This window comes from Micromesistius poutassou (genome assembly GCF_964030765.1).
Source record: "Micromesistius poutassou genome assembly, chromosome: 8".
Taxonomy (NCBI): Eukaryota; Metazoa; Chordata; class Actinopteri; order Gadiformes; family Gadidae; genus Micromesistius; species Micromesistius poutassou.
Window position 1 is genome coordinate 285,489 of NC_140278.1, and position 25,275 is coordinate 310,763.

General features: G+C 42.4%; 1 protein-coding gene and 1 pseudogene across 2 annotated transcripts; both read left to right on the top strand.

Moving 5' to 3' along the window:
* Positions 1–683: 683 nt before the first annotated feature.
* On the top strand, positions 684–8,816 carry LOC311351656 (annotated as a pseudogene). Its single transcript has 4 exons — positions 684–816; positions 1,163–1,361; positions 1,421–1,498; positions 8,312–8,816. The product of its transcript is annotated as an uncharacterized misc_RNA (transcript).
* A 9,584-nt stretch (positions 8,817–18,400) lies between these two features.
* Positions 18,401–18,922, top strand: twist1b (twist family bHLH transcription factor 1b; the record flags this gene model as incomplete). The annotated part of the gene is made up of 1 exon (XM_084471828.1): positions 18,401–18,922. The coding sequence occupies one exon, from the start codon at positions 18,401–18,403 to the stop codon at positions 18,920–18,922; it is 522 nt and encodes a 173-aa protein (XP_084327954.1).
* Between the last annotated feature and the right edge of the window lie 6,353 nt (positions 18,923–25,275).

The window sequence follows — 25,275 nt, forward strand, 5'->3', positions numbered from 1 at the left end:
ATAATATATATTATCCGGATGATATTATGAATCTCAAACGACTGCTTCGGGTTTTCCGACTCCGTCTCTGGTTCTTCCACTTCCACATCAATCTGAGGTAGACTGAACCGCGACATGGAGGAGAAAGGGATTGTTGCCCGGGGATCACTGCCACCGACGGCCGGCGGCGGTGGAGCTCCGCGGCGGGCAGCGGGGCTCTGGCGGGAGACAATCGCGGGCAACAATCCCTTTTTAAAGATGGCGGCGTGCACAGACGCAGCGGCTCACAGCTCTCCCTATTTGTGCCTTTTTTTTGTGTTTTTCGTGTGTTGTACGTTCATTTACTTACTCTACTGAACACTACAGTTGTCTGGACTTACTGGACATCAGTTTCCAACAGAAGATGACCATCTCCAGCAACTTTCATTGCACTCATTCCGGACAAGATAGCGAGACCAGCGGGATCTCCGTGGATTGTTATCGGGTCTGGCAGGCAACACAGACGCGAGAGGAAACAAAGGCGAGGCTGCAGGGCTGGGCTAGTGGCTGCTGGGCTACTGGCTAGGCTGAGGAATCAGCCACTCAGCCCTCCGCTGCCGAGCCTCTACCTTACAAATGCCAGATCCTTGGTACACAAAACAGGCGATTTGGAAATACAGCTGGCTGGAAATCGCTATGTTTGCGAATGCTGCATGCTTATCATCATGGAGACATGGCTAAATACACAAATCCCTGATGCCACGGTGCAGCTAGCAGGCAGCACACTACACAGATGGGACAGGAACAGTGACTCCGGGAACAACAGAGGAGGGGGTCTCTGCATCTACGTGCATGAAGGTTGGTGTAACAACAGCACTATTCTGGACAAACACCAGAATAGTGTTTGTCCAGAATAGTGGTTTAATAAAATCGCGGACAATTTTGCAATAGTGCACATTTTTAACCTGTCTCTGGAACAAGCCGTTATCCTGCTTGAAATCTGCCATAATCATCCCCATCCCTAAAAAGTCACCCACAACCAGCCTCTATGACATCCACCCCGTAGCACTCACCCCAGTCATCACCAAGGGTTTTGAGACACATCAAAGCCTGTCTCCCCCCCACCCTGGACCCGCACCAGTTTGCATACCGGACTAACAGATCCACCATAGACGCAATAGCCATGGCTCTCCACTCCACTCAGCGCTGGTCAAGAAGGCCCAGCAGTGGCTACACTTACTGAGGGTGCTCAGGAAGGAGCTACTAAACACACAGCTGCTGGTGACCTTCTACCGTTCCACCATGGAGAGCCTGCTGACCTACGCTGTGTCAGTGTGGCGCTCCAGCTGCACAGAGGCCGACAGGAAGAGACTGCAGAGGGTGGCAAAGAAAAAAAAGAAAAAGTAATTGGCTACCCTCTGCCTTCCTTAAGCACCATCTACAACTCCCGCTGTCTCAGCAGGGCCAGAAACATCCTGAAAGACACCGCCCACCCCGGCTTCCATCTCTTCAACCTGCTGCCCTCTGGCAGGCGCTTCAGGTCCATACGGGCCAGAACAAATAGACTCAGGGACAGCTTCTTTCCCAAAACTGTCACCTTACTAAACTCAAATTGCACTAATATAAACTGCACTGACATATTTGCACTGACCACTGCACCACCAGACATAACCTACCTCTACCGTTCAATACACTGCTAGCCGCTCTTGGACTCAAGTCTGTGCTCAAAATGTTTCTGTTTGTCTGTTTGTGTTTTTTTTATTGTGTATTCATATTTATACTGTATAGTCTTTTATATTGTGCTAACTATGTGTGCACTTTTAAGGAGCTGCTCTTTGAATTTCATTGTACTGTGTATAATGACAATAAAGGCTTTCTATTCTATTCTATTCTTTCTCCTCCATGTCGCAGTTCAATCTGGACTTCAGGGAGTCAAAGCCAAAGTTCCTTTCCCGCAATTCCTTCCCAACCATGGCTGAGATAACCCCCACTACGAGTCTCGTTGTGGAAATAACAGAGACCCGATGCAGTCTAGTCTTTTCACCAAATGCAAGCTTTATGCAAGCTTGCGTTATTGTGTTGTAAAGTGCACAACACTTGCGTTACAGTGTGTGTATTCACACACACATGTGGCACTCGCACGGTCGTAGCTGAGCAGAGAAGGGGGAGGTAACCTGGCCCCTTATGACGACATATGGGGCCAAATTCCAAATCGGCGAGTCTGAGCTTTCATTTTTTCAAAGGCAGAGCAGGATACCTAGTACCTAACGCCATTTCTAGCCACTGAGGGACCATAGGCAGACTAGGGGAACTCATATTAATGTTATAAAACCTCATAAAGTGAATGCCATGGGACCTTTAATGGTTTAATGACCATAGAATTACTGTTAGGGGTCAGGGCGTTTGGGATGGAATTCCCGAACGAGGCCAGTGCTTGAAAAGCCAGCAAACTCACGTGAACTGAACCCTATACAAAATCTATAGGGTTTTGTCAAGAGGAAGATGAGAGACAGAGACAGACCTACCAATGCAAATGAGCAGTGCAGTGCAGCAGTGCAGAAGTGCAACAAGCTGATCGAGCCATGCCATGCCACATTGATGCAGTCATTCATGAAAAAGGAGCCAAAGTACTTACATGACATGAAAGTACATGAACATCTTTTCAGGGAACCAACATTTCTGTATTTTAAATGCTTTTTTTCATTGGTATCATGTAATATTATTATGTCTCGGCACCGTGGCTTACTTTTACGATGCTTGAGATGCTTGCGCGTCACCACGCCTTTGTCGGCCCCCTGTCCCTGCTGAGCCACAGCCAGTTTTTAACGGTCATCTCAATTTCCGCCTGAGTTGCATTTGGATGAGCTGGATTTCTTAACACAGCACCTAAAGAACCTAGCATAAAAGTCTATATCTTCAGTTTGATTCAGAAAAGTCAGGGCATTTAAAAAAAAAAAAAAACTTAAAAATGGTTGAGAATAGACCTCTGAAGAATAAGTCCCGCCTCTGAGGCTCCGGTTCCCTCGGTCAAATGTTTATGTAAAATAACACAGGGTTTATGAATGATCGTACATAACAAACTCTGTAGGTGACGAAGAATTAAAAGCTGCGTCACGTTTTGAACTACACACATTTTCCATCTAGTTTCGACTGGCTTTTTAGATTGTCGGTGCTGTTAAACTAGTAAACAACTATAAATGCTATTTTATTCAGCACCGACAATCCAAAAAGGCAGTCGAAAGAGAGACTTTTCTTCCTGCCCAGTGTCAGATCGTATTGGATTCAGAGTCAGAATGACCATATGAATGAGGGCAGACTTTTTGCACTCTGCACAGCCTAGCCTACGCCAAAGAACCAGCGTCAACTGTGAGTGAGTGAGTGAGTGAGACTTTTCTTCCTACCTAACTTTGAGCCGAAACCAGGCAGCCAGCTCCTCTAGTGATCACCAAGTGCTTCAACCTATAGCATACCATAACACTGAGTAAGAAGTGCAGACACATAAACCCATCATACACCAAAATATGTCTTACTTTGAGGGGTCCTCTGTTGGAGGCCTGGACGGGATAGAGGGGTTTCACACTGAGGCATGTTTGTGTTCTTTGTGGTCACTTGAAACACAAAGATTAAAAAAGGCTAAAACAAAGATGAATGATTCTTTCAGGTATTCAGTGTCAGGTGGAGGTGTGGCGTCACGATGGTGGCTCTCGATGATATCATCCATCGGCACAAACCTAGCCAGCTCCTCTATTGTCTACCAAGTGCAATCTCTATCTCAGCCTAGTAGTAGAAACATTGTCTTTAATCTTGCAGATACCTGCTAGCTAGCCACCATGCGTCCCTGAGATTTAATTGCTTACAATGTTGTTTTACAGACTCTGATCTGTGTTCTGTGTCTGCATGTTGATTAGCTTACATTCAGGAGAGCACATCCCTTCATCGCTGGGTGTCTCTTGCTGGCATCATCTTGTGACACTAGGAAATACAGGAAAAGGGCCCATTACACAAAGAACAGCATCACCCAGGTCCAAAGAACAAAGCTAAACGAGTCACCCCACACCAGTGGTTCTCAAACTTTCCCCACTTTGTGTAGGACTGTGCTGTGTGTGCTGTACACACTGTGTTGTGTATTTTGTGTGTATATTTTGTGTGTGTGTGTGTTTCACTGTGTTGTGTATTTTGTCTGTCTGTCTCAGTGTGTTCTCCATCTGCATGTTAAATAGCTTACGTTCAGGAGAGCCCCGCCTGTCATCTTCTGGTTCCTGCTGCCAATTAACGGTTGTTACTATGAAATTATAAAATCAGCTGGCACCGATCCAGTTTCAATTTAAAATCTGGCCCTTATTCATTTGCTATTGAATTGCTCTGTATGAATACTTTTACTACCTCAGTCTGAGGTGCAGTATCATACATTACATATAAAATATATTACTATCGTTGGATAGAGATCTGATGGAGCCCTGAAGGAACGTGGCGTGTAGGCTGCTGCAAAGAGCCGTCATATTATCCAGTGTCACTAGGAAATACAGAAAAACTAGGTTGTTGTAAGTAAGTCTTCACAAGTTTATTACAATTAGATAAGCTAATGTCAGAGAGCTGAGTAATTGCCACACAACATTGCTGCAGGAACTCATCTTAACCCAGATCAAAATAAAAGAGGTAACCGAGTGTCACTCCAGATCAGTGTTTTTCAAACTTTTTCTGTCATTCCCCACTTTGCATAGAACTGTGCTGTGCTCTCTGTGTCTTTGTGTTTGCGAGCGCGCGCGCGTGTGTGTGTGTGTCTTAGATATCTACATCTGATGTTTGCTGTGTGAGAAGTGCAGCAATATACACAAAAAATATCTTACTAGGCTTGTTCCTTTGATGGAGATGGGCAGAATAGAGGAGGCTGCTCCCTGTTTGTCATGGTCACTCAAAAAACAAGGATTACAATTTTTTTTAAACACAAACATTACAAATTCCTATCAGGCATGATTACAAGTGTGACTTAAAGGTCCCATAGCATACTATTTTATGGATGCTTTAATATAGGTGTTAGTGGGCCCCTAATACAGTACTTGAAGACGTTCAAGATATTCAGCCTTGGTGCAGAGTTACAGCCACTACGAGCCAGTCCCACAATGAGCTCTCCACAAACATGACATTTTTGGAGGCGGGTCAAGGTGGAGAGTGGGGGTGTGGCCCTGAGCAGCTTGCGGCCACGGTACCATGCGCTAGTGTTTACAGTGGAACGGGAGTCCTGGAGCTCTATATCTAAATAATATCATATTATATTTAGATATCTATGTAATATAATATATATTATCATGGTCAAAAGCTGTTTGCGAAAAGCTGGATGATATTATGAATCTCAAACGACTGCGTTGGGTTCTCAGACGCCTCTGGTTCTTCCACTTCTACGTCAATATTAAGTACAGACTGAACTGCAAAATGAGAAGGGGATTGTTGCCCACGATTATTGCCCGGGGTTGTCTGCGTCGGGTTGGTTGAGAAGGAATTGGGAACCGCGACATGGAGGAGAAAAGGATTGTTGCCCAGGATTGTCCGTCGGAGCCCCGCTGCCTGCTGAACGCTGGCCGCCCCCGGGGCTGAATGCCCAGCCCCGCTGCCACGGCAGCGGTCCGTCGGAGCCCCGCTGGCCGCCCCCGGGGCTGTCCGCTGCCCGCTGAACGCTGGCCGCCCCCGGGGCTGCCCGCTGAACGCTGGCCGCCCCCGGGGCTGCCCGCTGAACGCTGGCCGCCCCCGGGGCTGTCCGCTGCCCACTGAACGCTGGCCGCCCCCGGGGCTGCCCGCTGAACGCTGGCCGCCCCCGGGGCTGTCCGCTGCCCACTGAACGCTGGCCGCCCCCGGGGCTGCCCGCTGAACGCTGGCTGCCCCCGGGGCTGCCCGCTGAACGCTGGCCGCCCCCGGGGCTGTCCGCTGCCCACTGAACGCTGGCCGCCCCCGGGGCTGCCCGCTGAACGCTGGCCGCCCCCGGGGCTGTCCGCTGAACGCTGAACGCTGGCTGCCCCCGGGGCTGCCCACTGAACGCTGGCTGCCCCCGGGGCTGTCCGCTGCCTGCTGAACGCTGGCTGCCCCCGGGGCTGCCCACTGAACGCTGGCTGCCCCCGGGGCTGTCCGCTGCCCGCTGAACGCTGGCTGCCCCCGGGGCTGCCCACTGAACGCTGGCTGTCCCCGGGGCTGCCCGCCCAGCCCCGCTGCCCGTTACAACAGGGCTCTGACGAACATCACTTCTGTTGGTATTTTGGTGTGTTCCAGATGCCTCGGACACCAGCCTTCCGAGTTCAAAGTGGGAAAATCTCCAAGCTTTCTTGCGGCATTTCTCAGAGGCACGCCCCCTTTTGGTCGGCCTCTTCGAAATTCTGAGAGTAGACCGAGCGATGTGATGACGCTCTCAACAAAAATGGCTGCGCCTGTGAAGAGATTTCTTTTCTTTGTATTTGTACCACATTGGTCATTTTGATTTTGATGGTCGATTTTAAATGCTCTCACACACTTGATTACATTTCTTCTTTATTCCGGTCACCAATGTATGGTCTTGCTGTGCGTGCAATACAATGTAAAGTTGTGTTGTTTCTTTTCGAACTGGTTTGCTAAAGAGGCTAATGTAGCTAACAATAACAATGACTAGCCAATGACATGACACGATCACAAAGACAAACGGGAACGCTATAAGTGCTACGAGACAGAAAATGACATCACAACCTCTGAAGTCTCTGTTTCTTTGTACTTGTCGTATCTAAATAGTAGTTCAAAATTGTGTTAAAATCACCAGCACAAATTAGAATTCCCTCAGCTTGGGAGGTTATAATATCAATAGAGATTTATAGAATGTTCTGACCAGAACATTAGCTATCTTACCTTTAATTATTATATACCTTCCATCTCTATTTCCTGTTTCCTTTATTAAAGGCCCACTATGCAGGATCGGCAATTCCTTTGCTCTTTTCTTGGTTTGCGCTCACATTTTTCTCTACAGAGCTCCCCCTACAGCTTCGGAGTAGATATTTTACAACACTGTCTACTGACACGGTGCTGAAATGTTCTATAGGAGGGGGAGACGCAGGAATGTTGTTGGATGAAACTATATTTTGTGGCAGCAAAAAAATATCTCCCCATCAAGGCCCAAACAGCAGAGTAGCCTACGAAAAGAATAGACTAATCCTGAACACACCGTGCATACATTTTTTCACACGTTTTCCCCCCTTGTGTCTGTGTGACAACTATAGCATTTTTCTAAATGTGCTGATTTCTGAAACATGCTTAGCGCAGCAAAGAGAGCAGACTTTTCCGCATAACGTTTCATTGATTGGCGCGCACTCTCTAGTCTAGAATCTTTAGTGTAAACATTAAAAATGCAACGTTCCATTAATTCATTATCATTCAAACGCAGAGGCATTGACACGGCTATTGCTGTTGCTGGTCTAGATCCTGCCCATTTTGTTGGGCGGGGGTATGATGGTGCGGGCAATGTAAGCGGGAAAGGCACGCATCGCAGCACAGTTTCCCGCAGTAGTCTATTTCACTGCAGTAACCATGCTCTCAACTTGGCGATTGTGCACTAAGGTCAGGGATGTTCGTAACTGTCTAGACACGGTCCAATTAATAGTGCACGTCATCACAGCCTCACCGAAGCTCCTACAGTGCTTCATAGCAAACAATCGCAACAAAAAAAGCCTGCAGAAATTCTCAGACACCCGCTGGTCTCAGCATGATTCATGTACAGTATGATTCAAGCAATGGAATCATTTGATTTTATTATATGCCTTGTGATAGGGTTGCCTTTTGACATGCCATTTGATCGGTACATTTCGGCTGCGCATGTATTTTTGGAATTTTAAATTGCTGCAATAAGTTATATTTTTGTTGACTTCTAACATGTCTCTGTCTTCTCTGAGTAATATATCGGCGGTAACCACTGTTTTTGGGGTATTGCGAAATAGCGCCAGCTAGACATTCAGTGGTATTGGATGTGTTTTAATAAAACACATGAGCTCTTAGCGCTCTACGAGTACCTCTGGAGCCGTCGTTAGCTACGAGGGTTTTAACAACGTCGTTACGCAACGATGCTTTCGGGAAACGGTCTGAAAACTCTGCGATGATCGTACTATGAACTTTACGACCCACTTAGGATGACGATGCTTTCGGGAAACAGGGCCCTGAACTCGGACAGCCGGAAAACGCTGGAAGAGCTCCAGAACCGCAGAGACAAAGGTTTGTTTACAACTAATGTTCACAATTCCAATGTTTACTGTTTACAATTGTTTACAACCCAATAAGATATCATATATACTTGATTTTACCCCAGAGATATGTACAATGAAAAGAAAAAACTTTTGATTTGTTTTTCAAGGCAAAATGTCACTCTCTGTCCGGAGCCTGGCCAGAAGGACAAGTTATTGGGAAAAATCCTGAACAGGTCTCGAGGGATGATGTTTGACGTACTGTCTTTGCTGGAGGAACCCCTGCACCCTGAACCCTGAACCAGATGGAGCTCTCCCTCACTGGTGCACTTGTCGGAATTGCAGGGAGATGGATTCCGACATTGAGAGGGTATGCTGTCGCAGGTACCATGGCGTACATGCAGTATTACGTGTTGGACGAGGGGGTGTTGCGGTTGGCCCGGGCTGCATGGAAGGATATCTTTGCTCTTGATGAGAGCCACGAGCCAGGAATGGAGCAGAGACAATTCAGGCACTCAGCATATAGACAATTTGTGTTGTGGCAGCATGGCTGCCTGGGTGTGGGAAGGAGAGTTGTCATAGCCAGCTGCTGTGTGGAAGGGTAGGGACACACTTCTTGACCCCAGGGCCCACTACACAGGCTTCAGGGTGCGCCGCCTGCAGTGGAGGTCTTAACATAGAGGCAGAGGTAGGCGGCCGCTTGGGGCCCCCTTTTTTTTTTGTACACAAACAGACGAAGCAAGACCAGTCTTAACGCGAAAATAAAATAAAGGGTTAGGAAATAAAGTTACACAAGTGGCTCAAATAAAATAAAAAAGCTAAAAGATGCCGTTAAGTATTTGGCAATACTGCCAAAGATGACACACTTTTTTACGGCTACTGTTGGGGATACAGACAGGAACAACAACGTCCAAAGCGTTGAACGTGCCGCTACAGCAGGAGCTAGCTGTGAAGTGGCGCTAAGTGAAGATCCGTGTGATGTGGAAAACAGTCTATTCTCTGTCTATTCCCCTTTTCTCTCTCATAGACTCTCTCTCTCTCTCTTACAATATCCTGCATCTTGTACATGGGTTTGTTTGTAGAATGATTGAAATGTCAATCTCAAGTGCAATGCCAATTGCAACCTCACTCACTCACACATACAAAGTCAATAATTCATCTTGGCAATGTTTGCTAACTGTTGTGGGTTTACCCTAAGTACATGTCTTGCTGGTTATATTGATATTGATTTGATCTTAAACAAAAATAAATAAAGTGCTGGTTTTCCTGGCATTTTGGCAAAGGCAGGTGTTATCTGAAAACTTATTCTCTGTTGGGTTCCATCATGACTATTAGTTTGTGTAGTGCTACACTTTGTGTGTTCTCTGCTTTCCATCTTCATTTTGGAGTAAAGAAGTGTATGCAGGGTTTAAAGGCGATTTTTTTTTTCCTCATCTCCAACCTTTACTTCTGCGTAGATTAGCTCTACCTGCTTATCCACCATTCAGTCAGTACATTTTTTCGGATGAGGTGGGCCCCATACATATCTTCGCCTTGGGCCCCCAATTTGCTAAATCCGCCACTGGCCGTCTGTACATATAGATGTTTGTAAATAAACATTGTAAATAAACATTATTGTATATCGTTTTAAAATGTTTCCCTTTTTTGTATATAACAGATGTTTGCACCACCTTTCTTTCAGTTGTTCAATAATACACTTATTGTTTAGAAAAATATTTATTTTAGATATTGAAAAAAATGCAAGTTCATGGTTTGTTTTTTTGCCTTAATTGTGTAGCATCTTCTTGAGGGTTCTATGGATTAAGGTTTCCTCATGACACTTGTACCCGCACAAGTTTGAATGTGGGTAGTGGCTGTACCGGGGAAAGCAGGCTGAGCCGTCTTGGGTCATCAAGCCTTATAACGATCTTGCGAGGAAGGCCTGTTCCACTTCTTATCTTCGGGGATGTAGCATTATAGCATATTCTATGTATATTCATGCATCAGGCCAGATATGTCCTTGGAGACTAGGGAGGCATCCGCTCATGTGTAGAGCCATTCATGTATCAATTCTTGAGATATTAGCATGCCAGGTGTCTGAGAAGCCCAGAGACCAAGGCCACGAAAACAAGCGTAATGGCTACACATAGCCACGAGAGGTCAGGATCAAGCCACAAACCAAGTTGTAATGCCTACACATAGCCACAAGGGACCAGCACCGAGTACACATATGGGTATCCAGGAGGCGGGAGCTCAGCACCATGCTTAGCTAATCAGAGCGCATTACAGAGGCCACACCCGCCCATTCATAAAGTCACAACACATAGCTCAAGGGTCCAATTTCAAGAGCAACACGGCCAAGTCGGCATCCGATTTGCAGTCTTATTTTTCTTTCAGTTCACGCCATTCCTGAAAAGCTCGCCCAACGTTTACTCGTGTCTAGCATCTCTCAGTCTCCCTTTTTCTCTGTTCCTCCGACATTGGGTTTCTCTGTCTCTTTTTAGTCGGCTGATCCATGATGAATGTAACAATCCCTTCGCTCCTTGTGTTTATATCTAGCCTGTTCCATGTTTGTGGGTGTGTAGTGCCATAAAGCAATTTGTTACTTCGCGAGAGTTGGCGGCGGGTCGCCACCACAAACTTGCATTTTCCCTTTCTCCACCCAGATGCGCTAGGGGGAGTCTAAACAGCCACCAATCGACCCATAAAGTGTTATAGAACCATCACAATGACTCTTAACCTGAACAATTAAGGTAAATTAAGCTAAAAAAGTTGCATAGTTCCTCTTTAATTCAAAATTAAGGGATTTTGATATTAGAGTAGCGACTCTTTTCCGGCTATTTTTACAATAAATGAAAAATTATTTTGAATACCCAAACTTTTTCAGCTTCTCATATTCTTGTTTCGACATATGTGTCTCCTGTAAAAATATTACTTGTTACTTATTAATTACGCCCATTGTCTTATCCTTTTTTATTTTTGCAAGTAGCCTTCCCTGCTCCTCTTAACTGGGTTACTAAGGCCATTCACATTTAAGGAGGCAATTCTCAAATGATGTGACCCTGCCATTAATTTTCCAAGATGTGAGTGTGATATTCTAGGTTATCATATGAATGAGACGAGCAGACAATTGTTTAGTAGAACTCAGGTTTAACTCAGGTATAGAAGTGCATGTCGTTTGTAAAGCCACTCATGAACATACTGGCGCTTGTTTGACTAGTTCCTGTACTACGTCACAACGGTTAAATTATACAGCAGTGTCGTAAACACTACAGTGAGTAACAGAGCAGTGAACCCCAAAAGCAAAATCTGAACACAAACAAAAATGATTAAACAAAAAAAAACGATTAAACATCGAAAAGAACATAAAGATGACCTCCAAGGAGAGGTGACGCTCTCTTACCTCCTCATCTGCGACCCCGTTAGCGGGTCGGGGTGAAGCCTCTCAAGAGAGGGCCCTCTGTTAAGGGTTAACTCTACCATCCTATTAGTCCAACGTAACGTGATCAGAACGAAAAATTAACCCGCCCCTCCCAGGCATATTTTAGTAAACAGTGCGAAGCCAAAATACAATACTATCAGACATTTTAGAGCCGTTCAAAATGATAACAATCATACCGGCTTGTGAGATATGCTCCCATTTATCTTTACTCCGTGTCTCCTCTGCCCGCTGCCCGCTGCCATCCCAGCATCTCGCACAACCGTTTGGCCAAGCCGCTCTCCTCCTCATCAGCCGCCGTTGACTCTTCCACCAGGAACCCACGTTTCTTCATCTCATGCCGTGCCTCCTGTGCTCTGCTGTAGACCCGGGCCCCCGTGGCCCAGTGGATCCACATGCTCGTGAGCGGTGTTTGGAAATGAATCCCCTTCTCTTTAAGTTGTTTCTTTAACCCGTTGTACTCCTTGCGCTTCGGGCTCCAACGCTTCGGGTTGGAGTTCTGCACCAGGGACCGATGTGCCCGCTGTGTTTTCAAGGCCAAGTCCGGCTGCTTCTGGAACATTTCGTCGTCAAATCAATGTCTACTGCTTTCGGCACACTTTTGTGTTTTTTGTGGCTTCTGGTGGTCATCTATCGTTTTTACCTATATATTTTAAGTTATTGAGTTAGTTTGAGGGTGAATTGGGATCTGGGAGCGCGATGTCACGTACGTCTTACTACTCCATTGTCCAAACCGGAAGCCCATGCAGTGCCAGTTTTACCACGTTTGACAGGTCTTCCCCAGTCCCCTCCGGTTCCCACTGCTGCAAGCTGAGCCATACTCCCATTAGTACAGAGGAGACTATGAAGGCCTCAGGGAGAGGGATACATGGTATGGAATGTCGGCTTTGTGAGTCATTCCTATGGTTTTTCTGCTCGTCCTCATCCTTAGACACCTTACTAGTCGCTCACTTTTTAAATCAACTGCCCATAGAAACAATTCTGAGGATTCTATCTCTCTCTCTCTCTTGCTCTCTCTCTTTCTCTCTCTCTCCCTTTCCCTACTATCTTCCTCTTTGGGTGTTTATTTGTGTTGATGTAGTCACATCCTATCTTGCAGTGAGGGGTTGTTTCAGATGTGCAACAGGGATGGTGTGGGGAAGGCACAGAGAATGTTTCTGCTGACTGATCTTCTACTTCTGTGGTTCTATCGGGGCTGATCTAAGAAACAGATGGAGGACTGCTGGTTAGGCATGGGAATGGGGAGGTTTGAGGCACTGAAACCATAAAGGTTAACCTCCATGATAGTTTCGATCCTACCTTGGTTTTGAGTTTGGTTTTAAACATTCAGTGAAAAATTAATTTTATGCTATCACTGACAGCATAGGAAATCAACCAATATGATCCTGCAAATGTGAGGGTGAACCTATTGATGACTGTTTGGCTGACTACACGCATCACGTTTGAACAATAACCTAGCAGGCCACCATTCCCTGCACTTTAATGGTACGTCTTAAAATAATTTACCTCTGGCTCAACACTATAGCCCAATATGATCCATGAATGCAATGGCTTTCAATGTTTAATGTAGTGCTTAATTTAAAAATCTATGTCAATTGAGTTCAACATAGAACATGTTATGTTTATGTAACCTGAAGTCTGAATTACCTCCAATAGAAATCACTAGCTGGCAATTAGCTTTATAGTGCACAACTAGCTTTATAGTGCAACAATGACAACATTTTTAGTGTAAAGTGACCTTCTCCCTCATTCTCTCTCTCTCTGTCAATCTCTCTCCCTCCCTCTCTCTGACTTAGACTCTGTCTCTGCATCGTGGTGAAAATGGACAGCCAGTGGGATCATCTTCAATACTGTGTTGTGCCAGCTTTGTACGATGCAATAGCTTGTTCTAACTTCATGGTTGGTTATGGCTTCATAGCTGGCTATAGATTCATTGATGTTTAAAGCTTCATGGCTGTTGAAGCTTGATAGCTGAATCTGTGTATTTCAAGTTGTTGTAGTGGGTCCTGTGATCCACTTATCTGGCTGTATTCTTGTTGTGTTCTTGTCTTGGTGTTTGGTTGCCCAAGTGTCTTGCTGGCTATTACAAGGGACATTAAAAGGCAATGCAGGAAAGCGGAACACAAATGGAAAAAGGATAGGCTTGTGGTTTCACTAGACACTCTTAAAGGGTTGATATCCTCATATCAGAGCGCTGTGAAAGATGCCAGGAATTCCTACTTTTCTAACCTGATCTCTAGCCAGTGTCACAATCCCAGGGTCATTTTTCAGTGATCAATCCCCCTTCCAGTCAGCTATTAGAAGCCTCCAGTGTTAAATTTGATGAGTTCCTCAATCATTTTATTAACAAAATAGCTGGGATTAGGCTGCAGATCTCCCCTGATACCAGAGTCCTTGGTATCTCCTCTGACCCCCCTGCCTTGCTAACCTATTTTGAGTGGATTTCTTTGTCAACCTTAGAGGATACCATACTTGACATGAAATCCTCTGCATGCCCCTTAGATATCGTCCCTAGATTCCTAAAATAAATACTTAAAACAGTCGGATCGGACGTTCTAGCTATTGTCAATAGCTCGCTGTCTACAGGCCCCCCTAATGCTATCAGATCCATGCAGTCTCATCTTGGTGGCCTGTCCACCAATGTTGAATCTGCTTCCCGTAATCTGGCGGGTGATTTTGACCCTAATCTCTCTTTTAATGGCCAAATAACAAGTGTTGTTCAATCGTGTTTTATCCAATTGCAGAACATCGCTAAAATCAGGTCCTTCGTATCTTGTACAGACCTTGAAAAGGTTATCCATGCTTTTATATACTCATGTTTAGATTATTGTAACTCCCTATACTCTGGAGTCAGAAAGCCCCATCCCGCCTCCAGCTGGTACAAAATGCTGCTGCTAGGCTTTTAACTAATTCTAGGAGACGAGACTATATTACTCCTGTCCTTGCCTCTCTTCACTGTCTGGTTGCCTATAGTTTTTAGAGTTGATTTTAAGATTTTACTGATAACTTTTAAAGCTCTGCATGGTCTGGCTCCAAGTTATATTTCAGACCTGTTAGTCCCCTATGAGCCTGAGCGTAGCCTGAGATCCTCAGGCAGGGGTCTCACCAAAGGTGACCAGGCTTCTGCTGTACGGGCCCCTCAGTTGTACGGGCCCCTCAGTTGTGGGGCTCCCTGCCTGAGAATCTCAGACAAGCTAAATCAGTATCATCTTTTAAGTCTCTTCTCAAAACTCATCTTTATGCAAAAGCTTTCTTATAGTAGTTTTATTATTTTAACACATTGCTCTCTCCCTTTTCCTCTACTTTATGGTGTTTTTGTTCGTACTTTTGTACTCTTTTACAATGTTTTTTTGTGTGTCACTTCTTTTAATTATTTATTCTGTTCTGTGATGCACTTTGTAATCCTGTTTCGAAAAATCCTATACAAATAAAGGTTGTTATTAGGGTCCGGGCAGCTAAGCTGCCGGGAAACTATTGTATTCCTAGGAATTCTTTCTTCTTCTTCTTCTTCTTCTTCTTCTTCTTCTTCTTCTTCTTCTTCTTCTTCTTCTTCTTCTTCTTCTTCTTCTTCTTCTTCCAAGGAAGTCATACTTCCCATGGGTGAAAACTCACCAAACTTTGCACAAAGGTCCAGTCCCATGCCAGATTCACTCAACTCCAAGGACATGTGCCCCCCCCTCCTAGGGGGGGCACAATAAGCGTTTAAATTTAAAAACTTAAAAAATTCCTACCAAACCAACGGTAGATGCTACAGTGTTGAAACTTCACCACAATGTAGCCTCAATACTGCTGAAACTTTTGTCCACTTAAACTCATTACAAATTATGAAGTCCATCACTCTGTTTTTTTCAATAACTGTAAAACTTTTAAAATGTATCTCCTCCCACAATTTTTGCTCAATTGTCACCAAACTTGGTACAGAGCATCTCCAGACCGTCCTCAACAAAACTTGTTTCTCGGATTTTTGATTAAGCAAAAATTGATCCTACAGTGCATGAAAACGTATGACTGTAAACAGTACTGTAAACGTATACCATCAAATTCTTGATAAATACATTTTCAATCTTCCTGAAAAAAATTGAGAATATTCTGGAGTCATGGTTGATGAAGTTTGGCAAATATCAGAATTTTATCTCAAAAACTGAATTTTTGAGAACATTTTGAATTCTGCTCTCATGGGAACAACAGCCAATGTGAGAGTGGAATTTTTAAACATCATATTTTCTCTTATGAAGCAAAACACTTATCATTAAAAACAAATCACCAACATTTCCATGCTGTCAAGATGCAATTTATGTATTATCAGATTTTTGTTTAGATGACTGAATTTCTGAAATTTTGACCATTTTTTAAATTTGCCTTTACAACAGCTGTCACTCAATTTGTGAAGCCACTGTTGAAATGCCACTTGCCAATTAGCTCAGTGCGATAGACAATGGTCTTTGGTTCCAGAGGTTGTGGGTTCAATCCTCAACTGGTGCAAATTGAACATTAGAAGGTCAACTGTCCTGTCTTCCTATTCTCCTGTTTGTTGCTCAGAATTTGCCAAAATTAGCCCGGACCCGACCCATTGCTGCGCAGCAGCTATAATTATTATTATTATTACTCTAGCTATCTATATTTTGGTCCTGGAATTGTCTGTTTGTTTGGTTATTTATCTGTATGTCTGTCTGTTTGGTTATCTGTATGTCTGTCTGTCTGTCAGGTTGGTTATCTATCTGTATGTCTGTCTGTCTGTCTGTTGGTTATCTATGTATATGTCTGTCTGTCTGTCTGTTTGGTTATTTATCTGTCTGTTTGTCTGTCTGTCAGGCTCTCTATACTTTTCGTTTTTGTATATATGTGTGAAAGATAGTTTTGTCGTAAGTGTGTGTGTGTGTGTGTGTTTGTTTTCAAAGCCTTTTTCAAATTCAATGTACTTAATTGAATATTGAGAAGCCATGGCATCAAAGCCTTTTGTTTTTAAAGTTCTCCTTTTGCATCCGCACATATCCACAAAGAATTGTTTTCATCCACACCTCTGCAATCAGCCAACCCCTTCAGCTCTCTACTCTTCTATACTGTACACTGCTGTAAACAGGCTTTCAGTGCGATTGCAGTGGTGCATGACCTTGCTCATTATCAAGAGAACATGATTGTCTGTCCCCATCCCCTGTGAGGGAGAACGCGGTTACAGCTGGGAGCAACCTCTGGGAGGGCTGTGTAAGTTGCATCCCTCACTGCACACACACACACTCACACAAACATTTATCATACACACACATTTATCAAAACTCCTACATACTAATCATTGATGGATCTTTTTCCAAATGATTTGCGATAATGCCCATCAATCAATCATCAATGTTGTTTCTTATGCGTCTAATGTTTATTGAAGAAGATTAATATTATCCAGCCATTTCAGCTGAATGCTGCAAACTGATGAAGGCAGGCCATTAAACGTCAATGCCAGTCCTATGATGAAATATTCTTAAGAAGCAACTATGTTTTCTCAAAGTAACAACAGCAAGGGGGGACTACTACAGTATGAGGATGCCAAATAAAAGCACATAAAAGCACATCAAATTCTCTTCTTGCTAGTCTTTTCATGCTCTCTTGAATGTTAAACAAATGAAGATAAGTAACACATAGGTCCCAGTTAGAACATCCTGGTCTGCTGTGGTTGGCTGGTAGGTTGAGAACAAGGCTTTATTTCTAGGCCTCCGCTGTAAGTGGATGTTCCGTGGTGTTGTGACCTCTGACCCTACCCGCCCTCTGGCTTCCTGGACCAGATGCTGCTCCCCTTGACAGTGTGCTTCTTCAACCTAATCAAAATAAGCATCCTCGTAAACAAGACAGATATTGTATCTCACATCCTGGTAAATATCACAGAGAGAGATGTAAGCTCTTCTGTGTATTGCCTCGGTTTGGCTGTTTGTCAAAATGTTACCTATATAATGGACAAAATACGTTCAGTTCAGTTTATAATTTATAATTAAATTTTTCATAGATGTAACTTTTATAATCTACTTAGTAGGCTTACTTCAGTTGGCCAGTTTTAAAAAAATGCTTAGAGTTGTGCGCCAAAGCTGTGTCCAAGGAAACAGAAGACTTGGTTAGGGCTTCTCAAAACCTTCTTAATGTTGTGCTTCATTAGAATTAAAACATTTGCTAGCCCCACAAGGACATGAAAAAGTATATATAAACATAATGTTTGAATGTAAATATCTTCACCATACTGGAACAAACGAATTTGCTAACAAATGAACAGATGCATATATCAACCTATTTATTATGATACCAGTAAGTATACCCCTATCAGAAAAACAATGCCATCCTGTGGTCGAGTGTAAAGTTGCAGCGTTATTGCAACATATTGTATGAAATATTGTTTTGAAACATAAAAGCTACATCAAGGCTTTATTTTCGTCAAAAATAATGTAATAAGAAATAAATATAATCCGACACCCTTCAATATGTTTAATTCTGCTCCGGAATGAAAATGTTGGTGAACTATAACTGCACCGAAAAGTGGCCAATAAATGATATTTATATTGATGTTTATCTTGGCAGTATCAATCAACCACGCTCCCACCCATTGTGATGGTTCTGGGGGTCCCCACCATAGACCTATAAAGGTCCGCCCGTTGTAACGTCATACACTGTGTTGGCCAATCCCATCGCTCCCTAAAGCTCTTTACTCCATGACTTTAAGAACTCCCTAAAGTTCTCAATAATCAGAAATTACTTGCGTTCATCTGTGGTCATCTGTATGGATTCTGCGGTGCAAAGAGAGAAGGAACCAGGAGTTGATTACCCGTTGATTTAATGTCAGCTCATTGGTTGTTCGTCATCCGAGGTGATGTCTGAGGAGACCCGAGAGTCGAGCTGCAGCTCCCCCGGCTCTCCTGTCTCCAGTCTCGGTAACAGCGAGGGAGAAGTGGACAGGCAACCCAGGAGAGGTGGGAGGAAAAGAAGGAGATCGAGTCGGACAGACGGGGAGGATTCAGATAGTCCGACACCCGGGAAGAGAGGAAAGAGGTCCAGCCCCAGCCCCCAGTCCTCTGAAGAGCTCCACACGCAGAGAGTCATGGCCAACGGGCGGGAGAGGCAGAGAACGCAGTCTCTGAACCAAGCGTTTGCATCACTGCGGAAAATCATTCCTACTTTGCCCTCAGACAAATTAAGCAAAATACAAACACTGAAGCTTGCTGCCAGATACATCGATTTTCTCTTCCAAGTCCTGCAAAGCGAGGAGTTGGACTCCAAAATGGCAAGTTGTGGTTGTGAGACTCCTGAGAGGTTGAGCTCTGCGTTCTCTGTGTGGAGGATGGAGATGGTCAACATCTCACTAGGAAAACACTTTGAAAACGGTATGCTGTAAGGAAACTCCAAATAGGCCTACATACAATGTATTCAGTTAGTATTTTGCTAGGCGGGGGAAGAAGTATATGTATGTACAGTATATGTATATGTGTATATCAAAAAACACCTTTTGATTGATCCTCTTACTTCCAGATGACTGCTGATTATCACTTTGACGGGACGATATGGGGTCCGATGCTGGAATCAGGAGGACCCACTTAGATCAAGAGTTACAGGGTCTGGGTCCACTCTGAAACCTGAAGGTTCATGCATTTATATTGTGAGCTCAATACCTTCTGATACCTTTTATTATTGTTGACGACGAATGTACCTTTTTGTTTATGCTTTGGACTTCATTCTGTGGAAGTCAAAGCATTTGTGACACGAACACTGAGACACGATTTGTCTCAGTGTTGTGTGAGAGAATGAGATAATGCTCATCATACGATAACCTGTGCAAAAGGATTTTCAGAATACATTTATTTATTTATTTGTGAAACATTGGGGGGAAAGAAGCTGTGCCATTAACACATTCGTATTTTTATTATCTATGTACATTTTTGTATATTGCATTTTACATTAAAATATTTTTTTTACCCTTTTATGTTGGTTCATGTCAATATTATTATATTATCGCGTGTTTATTGTTAATCTAGGCTTACTTAAAAATGTGTTGGACTACTTTACAACAAGCAATAAATAGATGATATAGTAACAACAAGATAATGGCAGAGCTCTATTTGAGATAGAAGCTCTTACAGCCTGTATGTACCCCCTATACCCAAGAGGCTATTCACCTATAGGCCAACAGCCTCCACTATGGGGAAGCACCAGTCCTCAACGCTTATATTAGCACAAATCACAGTTTTCGCAGATTCATTGTTTTAATAATAATATTATTATTATTATTATTATTATTATTATTATTATTATTATATCTATAATGTTATTTCCTTTGGTTAACATCCGGGATTAAGATACACAGCAAAACACAAATCATTTAATTAAGACACTTTTGTATATTATAAATGTTTTATTTTATATATCTCGTTATATTTGAACAAATACACATTTAAACATCTAGTTCAGTATTTAGAAAATATTTGGAAAGTAAATAAACTTAAAAACAAGTAAATAATCTAAATAGGCCTACATTAATTAGGCCTACGTTAATTTATTTCAATTATTGTATCTCTTGATCTTAATGTTTTTGTAGAGAAGGCCTATTCATTTAAATGTAATTCAACAATAATAGGGCCTCAAGGTAAGGTTTGTAATTTAATAAGACAAGCTCAATTTAAATGAGGTTTAAATGGCTCGTCCAAACGACAGTTCAAAATATTTTTATTTGAGCCTATTTAGTTTCGTTCATAGTTTATGAACTATTCATATAAATAATACCTCCTGAATTAACTTCAAGGTTTCCAAATCTCAATATCCCAATAAGACAATGTAGATGCCTTGTAATGCCATTGATCCCAATGTAATGTAGGGCTCCTGGTTTGGTGTAAATCACCAAATTAAGTGGACCTATTTATACCAAATCAAATACTATAATGCATTACGGTTCTCAGTTTGTGGCGCCTATCATTTATTTGAGAAAACATTTCCAATCTTTCATTCCTCCTAAAGTCCTTGTAGCCACTTGACATGTCAAAAATAATTCCATGAAAATAGCTCAACAACTCGAAAGTATGTATGTACGTATGTTATATTTTCAGCTTGCTTTTTAAAATGAAAAGGGCCAGACATTTTCTTATGCAAAAACCTTTAGTGTGCTGTCTTTTAGCACTCTTTTTTACAGATGGGTTGGCAATGGACATGATGCAGAGTCTCAGAAAGAAACCTTAGAACAGATGTTTGTAGTTTTAAAGTCACGTGCTGAACAGATGTTCAGAGACCTGCTCTGTACAGAAAGCTCCGACCCTGCAGACCTGCTCTGTAGCCTACTCTGCAGAAAGCTCCGACCCTGCAGACCTGCTCGGTGCTTCTGCTCTAACAATAACGTTCAGAAGACCATCGGCTGTCTAGAAATGGATTGAGGAGGCCCGCCACCTGCATTGAGGCCGAAGTAGGCAGATTGGTGATTTGGAATAAATGGGTGAGTGAGTCAAATTGAACGAAAGCTGCTTTAGTTTATATAATAAACTAAATAAACACAGAACAAACCTCTATAGGGCGTAGGCCTACTATATTTTAGAGTGTCTACAACGGTGTTGTGTCTGTTGGCTAGCGTCAAGCGCTGAGTCGACTGGGAGTTTGATTGGTAAGTCTTCCTGTGTTGTGTGTGTGTGTGTGTGGTGTGTGTGTGTGTGTGTGTGTGTGTGTGTGTGTGTGTGTGTGTGTGTGGTGTGTGTGTGTGTGTGTGTGTGTGTGTGTGTGTGTGTGTGTGTGTGTGGTGTGTGTGTGTGTGTGTGTGTGTGTGTGTGTGTGTGTGTGTGTGTGTGGTTTGTGTGTGAGTGTGTTTAAGTCTACAATACGTTACCCAGCCACCCCAAAAAACAAGGCCCATTTCTAAAAAAATACAAATATGATATAGGCTACAGTATAGCCAATATGCATTTGTTATTACTATTATTATTGTTATTATATGAATACTATTATTATTATTGTTGTCATTGTTGTTGTTATCAACAATCTAATCTAATAATGGTTATCATTGTTGTTGTTATTATTCAGATATTATAAGCAGTATTATTCTCTTATTTGAGGTATTTATTTAAACCTTTATCCTATTCTAACCCTTTATGACAACAACACAGATCTTGAGTTTTATCACAAAAATATTAGTTTTAGTATTATAAATGTATGTTGTGAATTATCTACATAGTACATTACTTTGCTTACTAAACTAAATGATGGTAACAATTTGGTTGCTAAATTATGTAATGAAAGATTGTAGAGAAAAAAATTTAATAAATAAATAAACAATAAACCCTGAATTACGACATTAACGACACGTTAACAATTCAATATCAAACATTACAGTACAATACTGTCACTTGATAAAGGGTATAGGTCACATTTCAGCAATGCAAAAATATCTTTCATTTAGATTATAATAAAATACACAAAAAAACAGACTAAATTTAACTTATCTTACTTTCTCACATATATTCCCAATATAATTCCCTTCCAAAACATTTGTAAGATGAGCTAATAAGATAATATAATAAGCTTTATTATAATTCTAAAATAATTACAGTTCATTCAAATAATTAAAGATACAATAATACATTTCCCAGCCTGTCTACTAACTTCTTGCCTTTCTTTTCAGGGAATCAGTTTATTGTTTTGTAAGATGTGCTATAATTTGAGTGTAATCTGTTAGAGTAACCCATCCATCAGCTGTTCAAATGCTCTGTGAGAATACTCTGGTTCACTTTTTGTAAGACAAATTAAATTTGAGTGTGCTCAGTCAGGGTATGTCTTCAATCTTGTCTGTCAATGTCTTCTGCTCTTTACCACTCTTTTAACATCTCTCATATGGTTGTTTAATGTTTATAGTTTGGTTTGGCTCCTGTCAACAAATGAACTTAAAATGTCTAAAACCTGTATGCAGTCACAAAATTAGTCTTAGTGTTTCAAATATGACATGAAAGAAGGGCTGTTTATTGTTATATTTTACATGTATTCATCCATACATTTGCTCTTCTGAAACTTTTATGCAGGTAAATTATACCTGCTCCAAAGCCTGTGGAGAGATGTTGAAGTTGGATAATCAACTCATTTCAAATAGACCCTGAAGCTCAGGTTGTTGTTTTTTGTTGTGAGCAGTTGCGGCATATTGGTCATTCAGAATGACTGGATTTAGCCACAGCATCTCCAGGGACCAGGAGGTTCATCTTTACATACATGGCCATGAGTTATGCACCTTGTGTATATGGCTGATGGTGTGTGTGTGTGTGTGTGTGTGTGTGTGTGTGTGTGTGTGTGTGTGTGTGTGTGTGTGTGTGTGTGTGTGTGTGTGTGTGTGTGTGTGTGTGTGTGACCGCACTAGGACAGCATACATAATGATGTCATGTACAGGAAGAAGTGGGTCACGGCTTGGCCCCTGAGCATTGGCCTGTGCCTGCCATGGCCCTGACAGAACCTTTCACATAATGACCATGCAGGTGTTAGCATGAGAGGGTCCGCAATTGCATCACAAAACCATGGATAATACATGTCCATTTTGTCCACATGAGTTGGGCCGATTTTTTTGTGTTTGCTGTTGCTTTATAGATAGAGGAACTCTGCAGGATGTATAAACACAAGGGTGAGCTGGAAGACACAAATAACACGATGACTCTCACATTCCTTTTTATACGTTGATAAACATCAAAAGTTCTTACTCATTTGAAAAACCATGGTGCTTCTAACATTATTCTCCCCTGGACTGATTGAATGTTGATCAATCAAATTCCAATCAACATGTGAAGTAACAACAGTGAAGTCCTACTGGGTGTGGATCCATTGATACATCAGAGCACAATTTGTCTCATTATGAATGAGATGAGAAGCAGTTCCTTGTTGTGGCGTCGAGGGGTAATATAGCTCTAATGACCTGATCCTGTCCCTCAGGGCGCCCCCCCCCTCCGCCTTCATTAACCTGGTGGCCTATGATCCTGACAATACTGGACACTGTGACACCCCCGTCAGGCTGATAACCAATGTGTTGTCACCTAGCATTACAATGACCTCATTCTTCCAATAAGAACCTCTTTATTTTCTCTTCACTTCATTTGGGTACAAAGAGGGTGAAGTGGGCCAGAAACACTAGATCTGTGGAGGCTTCTCAATAGGGTTCTGTCTAGAATGCTCGTATATACTGTAAGTATGTCCAATGTTGGATAAATAAATGATTGAGATAGATACTGGCTCAGACACCTGCGTAATTGTGGTAATAGTTAACTCTAAACAATGCATATATGCCCCAAAGGAATAATCATGAGGCTAAAATCAGGACAGAACTTGTATTGCCTAAGCCCATAGAGAGTTAGTAATATTTGTAATTATATTATGTTAGTTATATTAGTAATATTTTTTGATGAAAAGGTTTGCTTTTAACCAACAATTTAGCCATGGACAGTAAGTTGTTTGCTTAAATGTGTCATTCATCAACAGCACTACTCTCATGGCATAAACTGGTAGCAAGATTGCTAGCCTCTACTCAAAATAATAATCATCTTTATTTATATAGCACCCTTCCAACCCAGCAGGACACCACAGTAAACACAGGTAATCTGTAAAGTACTTGATGATAAGTTAAGCACCCTAAACATTTAATTAGACTGAGTTGTAGTAGCCTGTACTGTCATAAAGTAGAGCAACTGTTTTTATAAGAGTACTTACATTGATTCCCTTTATCAGTGTCATGCTGGGAAATGCAGAAGACAACAGGGCCAGCCCGGACAGCCCACTGTGTGTCGGTACAATGCAAACATCCAAAGCGGCAAACGAAATAGATGACAAGTTCAATAATATGAGGTGTAATCACAGAGGTCAGATGCCTGCCTCTTCCCAGCTCCCAGCTAGATGAGAAGAGAGTAGCAACCATAACAAAAATAAAGGACACTTATATGACAGCATCATGGCTGGTGGGGTGGTTCTGCACATTGATCTAACCTACCTCATGTTTCTTGTTTTTGAAATGCAACTAATCATGTATTAGAAACAACCTCCTCTGTGTAGCCTTTTGTTTTATCTTCCTGGGTTATATCTGCTTCTGAATTCTTCCTGTTGAATGATCAGAAGAAGAGCCATTTTCCATGCAGATACATAGAGATTATAATTGTTTATCTTACATGCAAAGGACAAACAAACACACCAACACATGCACATGCATTGCAGCAGCTGTTTTCTTGTTAAAATGATCTGGGAGGCCATGACTATGGGTTAGCTATAAGCTGCTTTCACACATACACGCAAGTCCTGCTATTCTGCAGGACTAACTTATGTGAAGGCCTTAAAAGCATGTGGTAATAATTTGGCTCTCTGGTCTGGCCATGTAGGTGACGTGATGTTGCATGGCTGCTCCTCAAGTGAAATGCATGTGGTATTTGTTGAAGTTGAAGCAAAGTTTCATTTTTGTCTCTTTTTTAAAGTGAGATTATAGGGTAATTTGGCTGCCGAAAGTGTTTAATTTTGTTACAAGGCCTACCTATCTGGTTGACATTGTTTTGTATTTTACTAAAGTCTTTCTTTCTTACTTTAATGGTATAATGGTCAAGTTACATTAAAGTTATCTGTGTAATACAGTCTAATTCAATTTAAGGAATTGTATGTACATTAGGAACCAGCTCCCTCTAGATGCAGCAAAACTTTACATGCACTCCATGATCTTTTCACACATCTCACACTGTATTACAAGCTGGTCACACACTGGAAAAA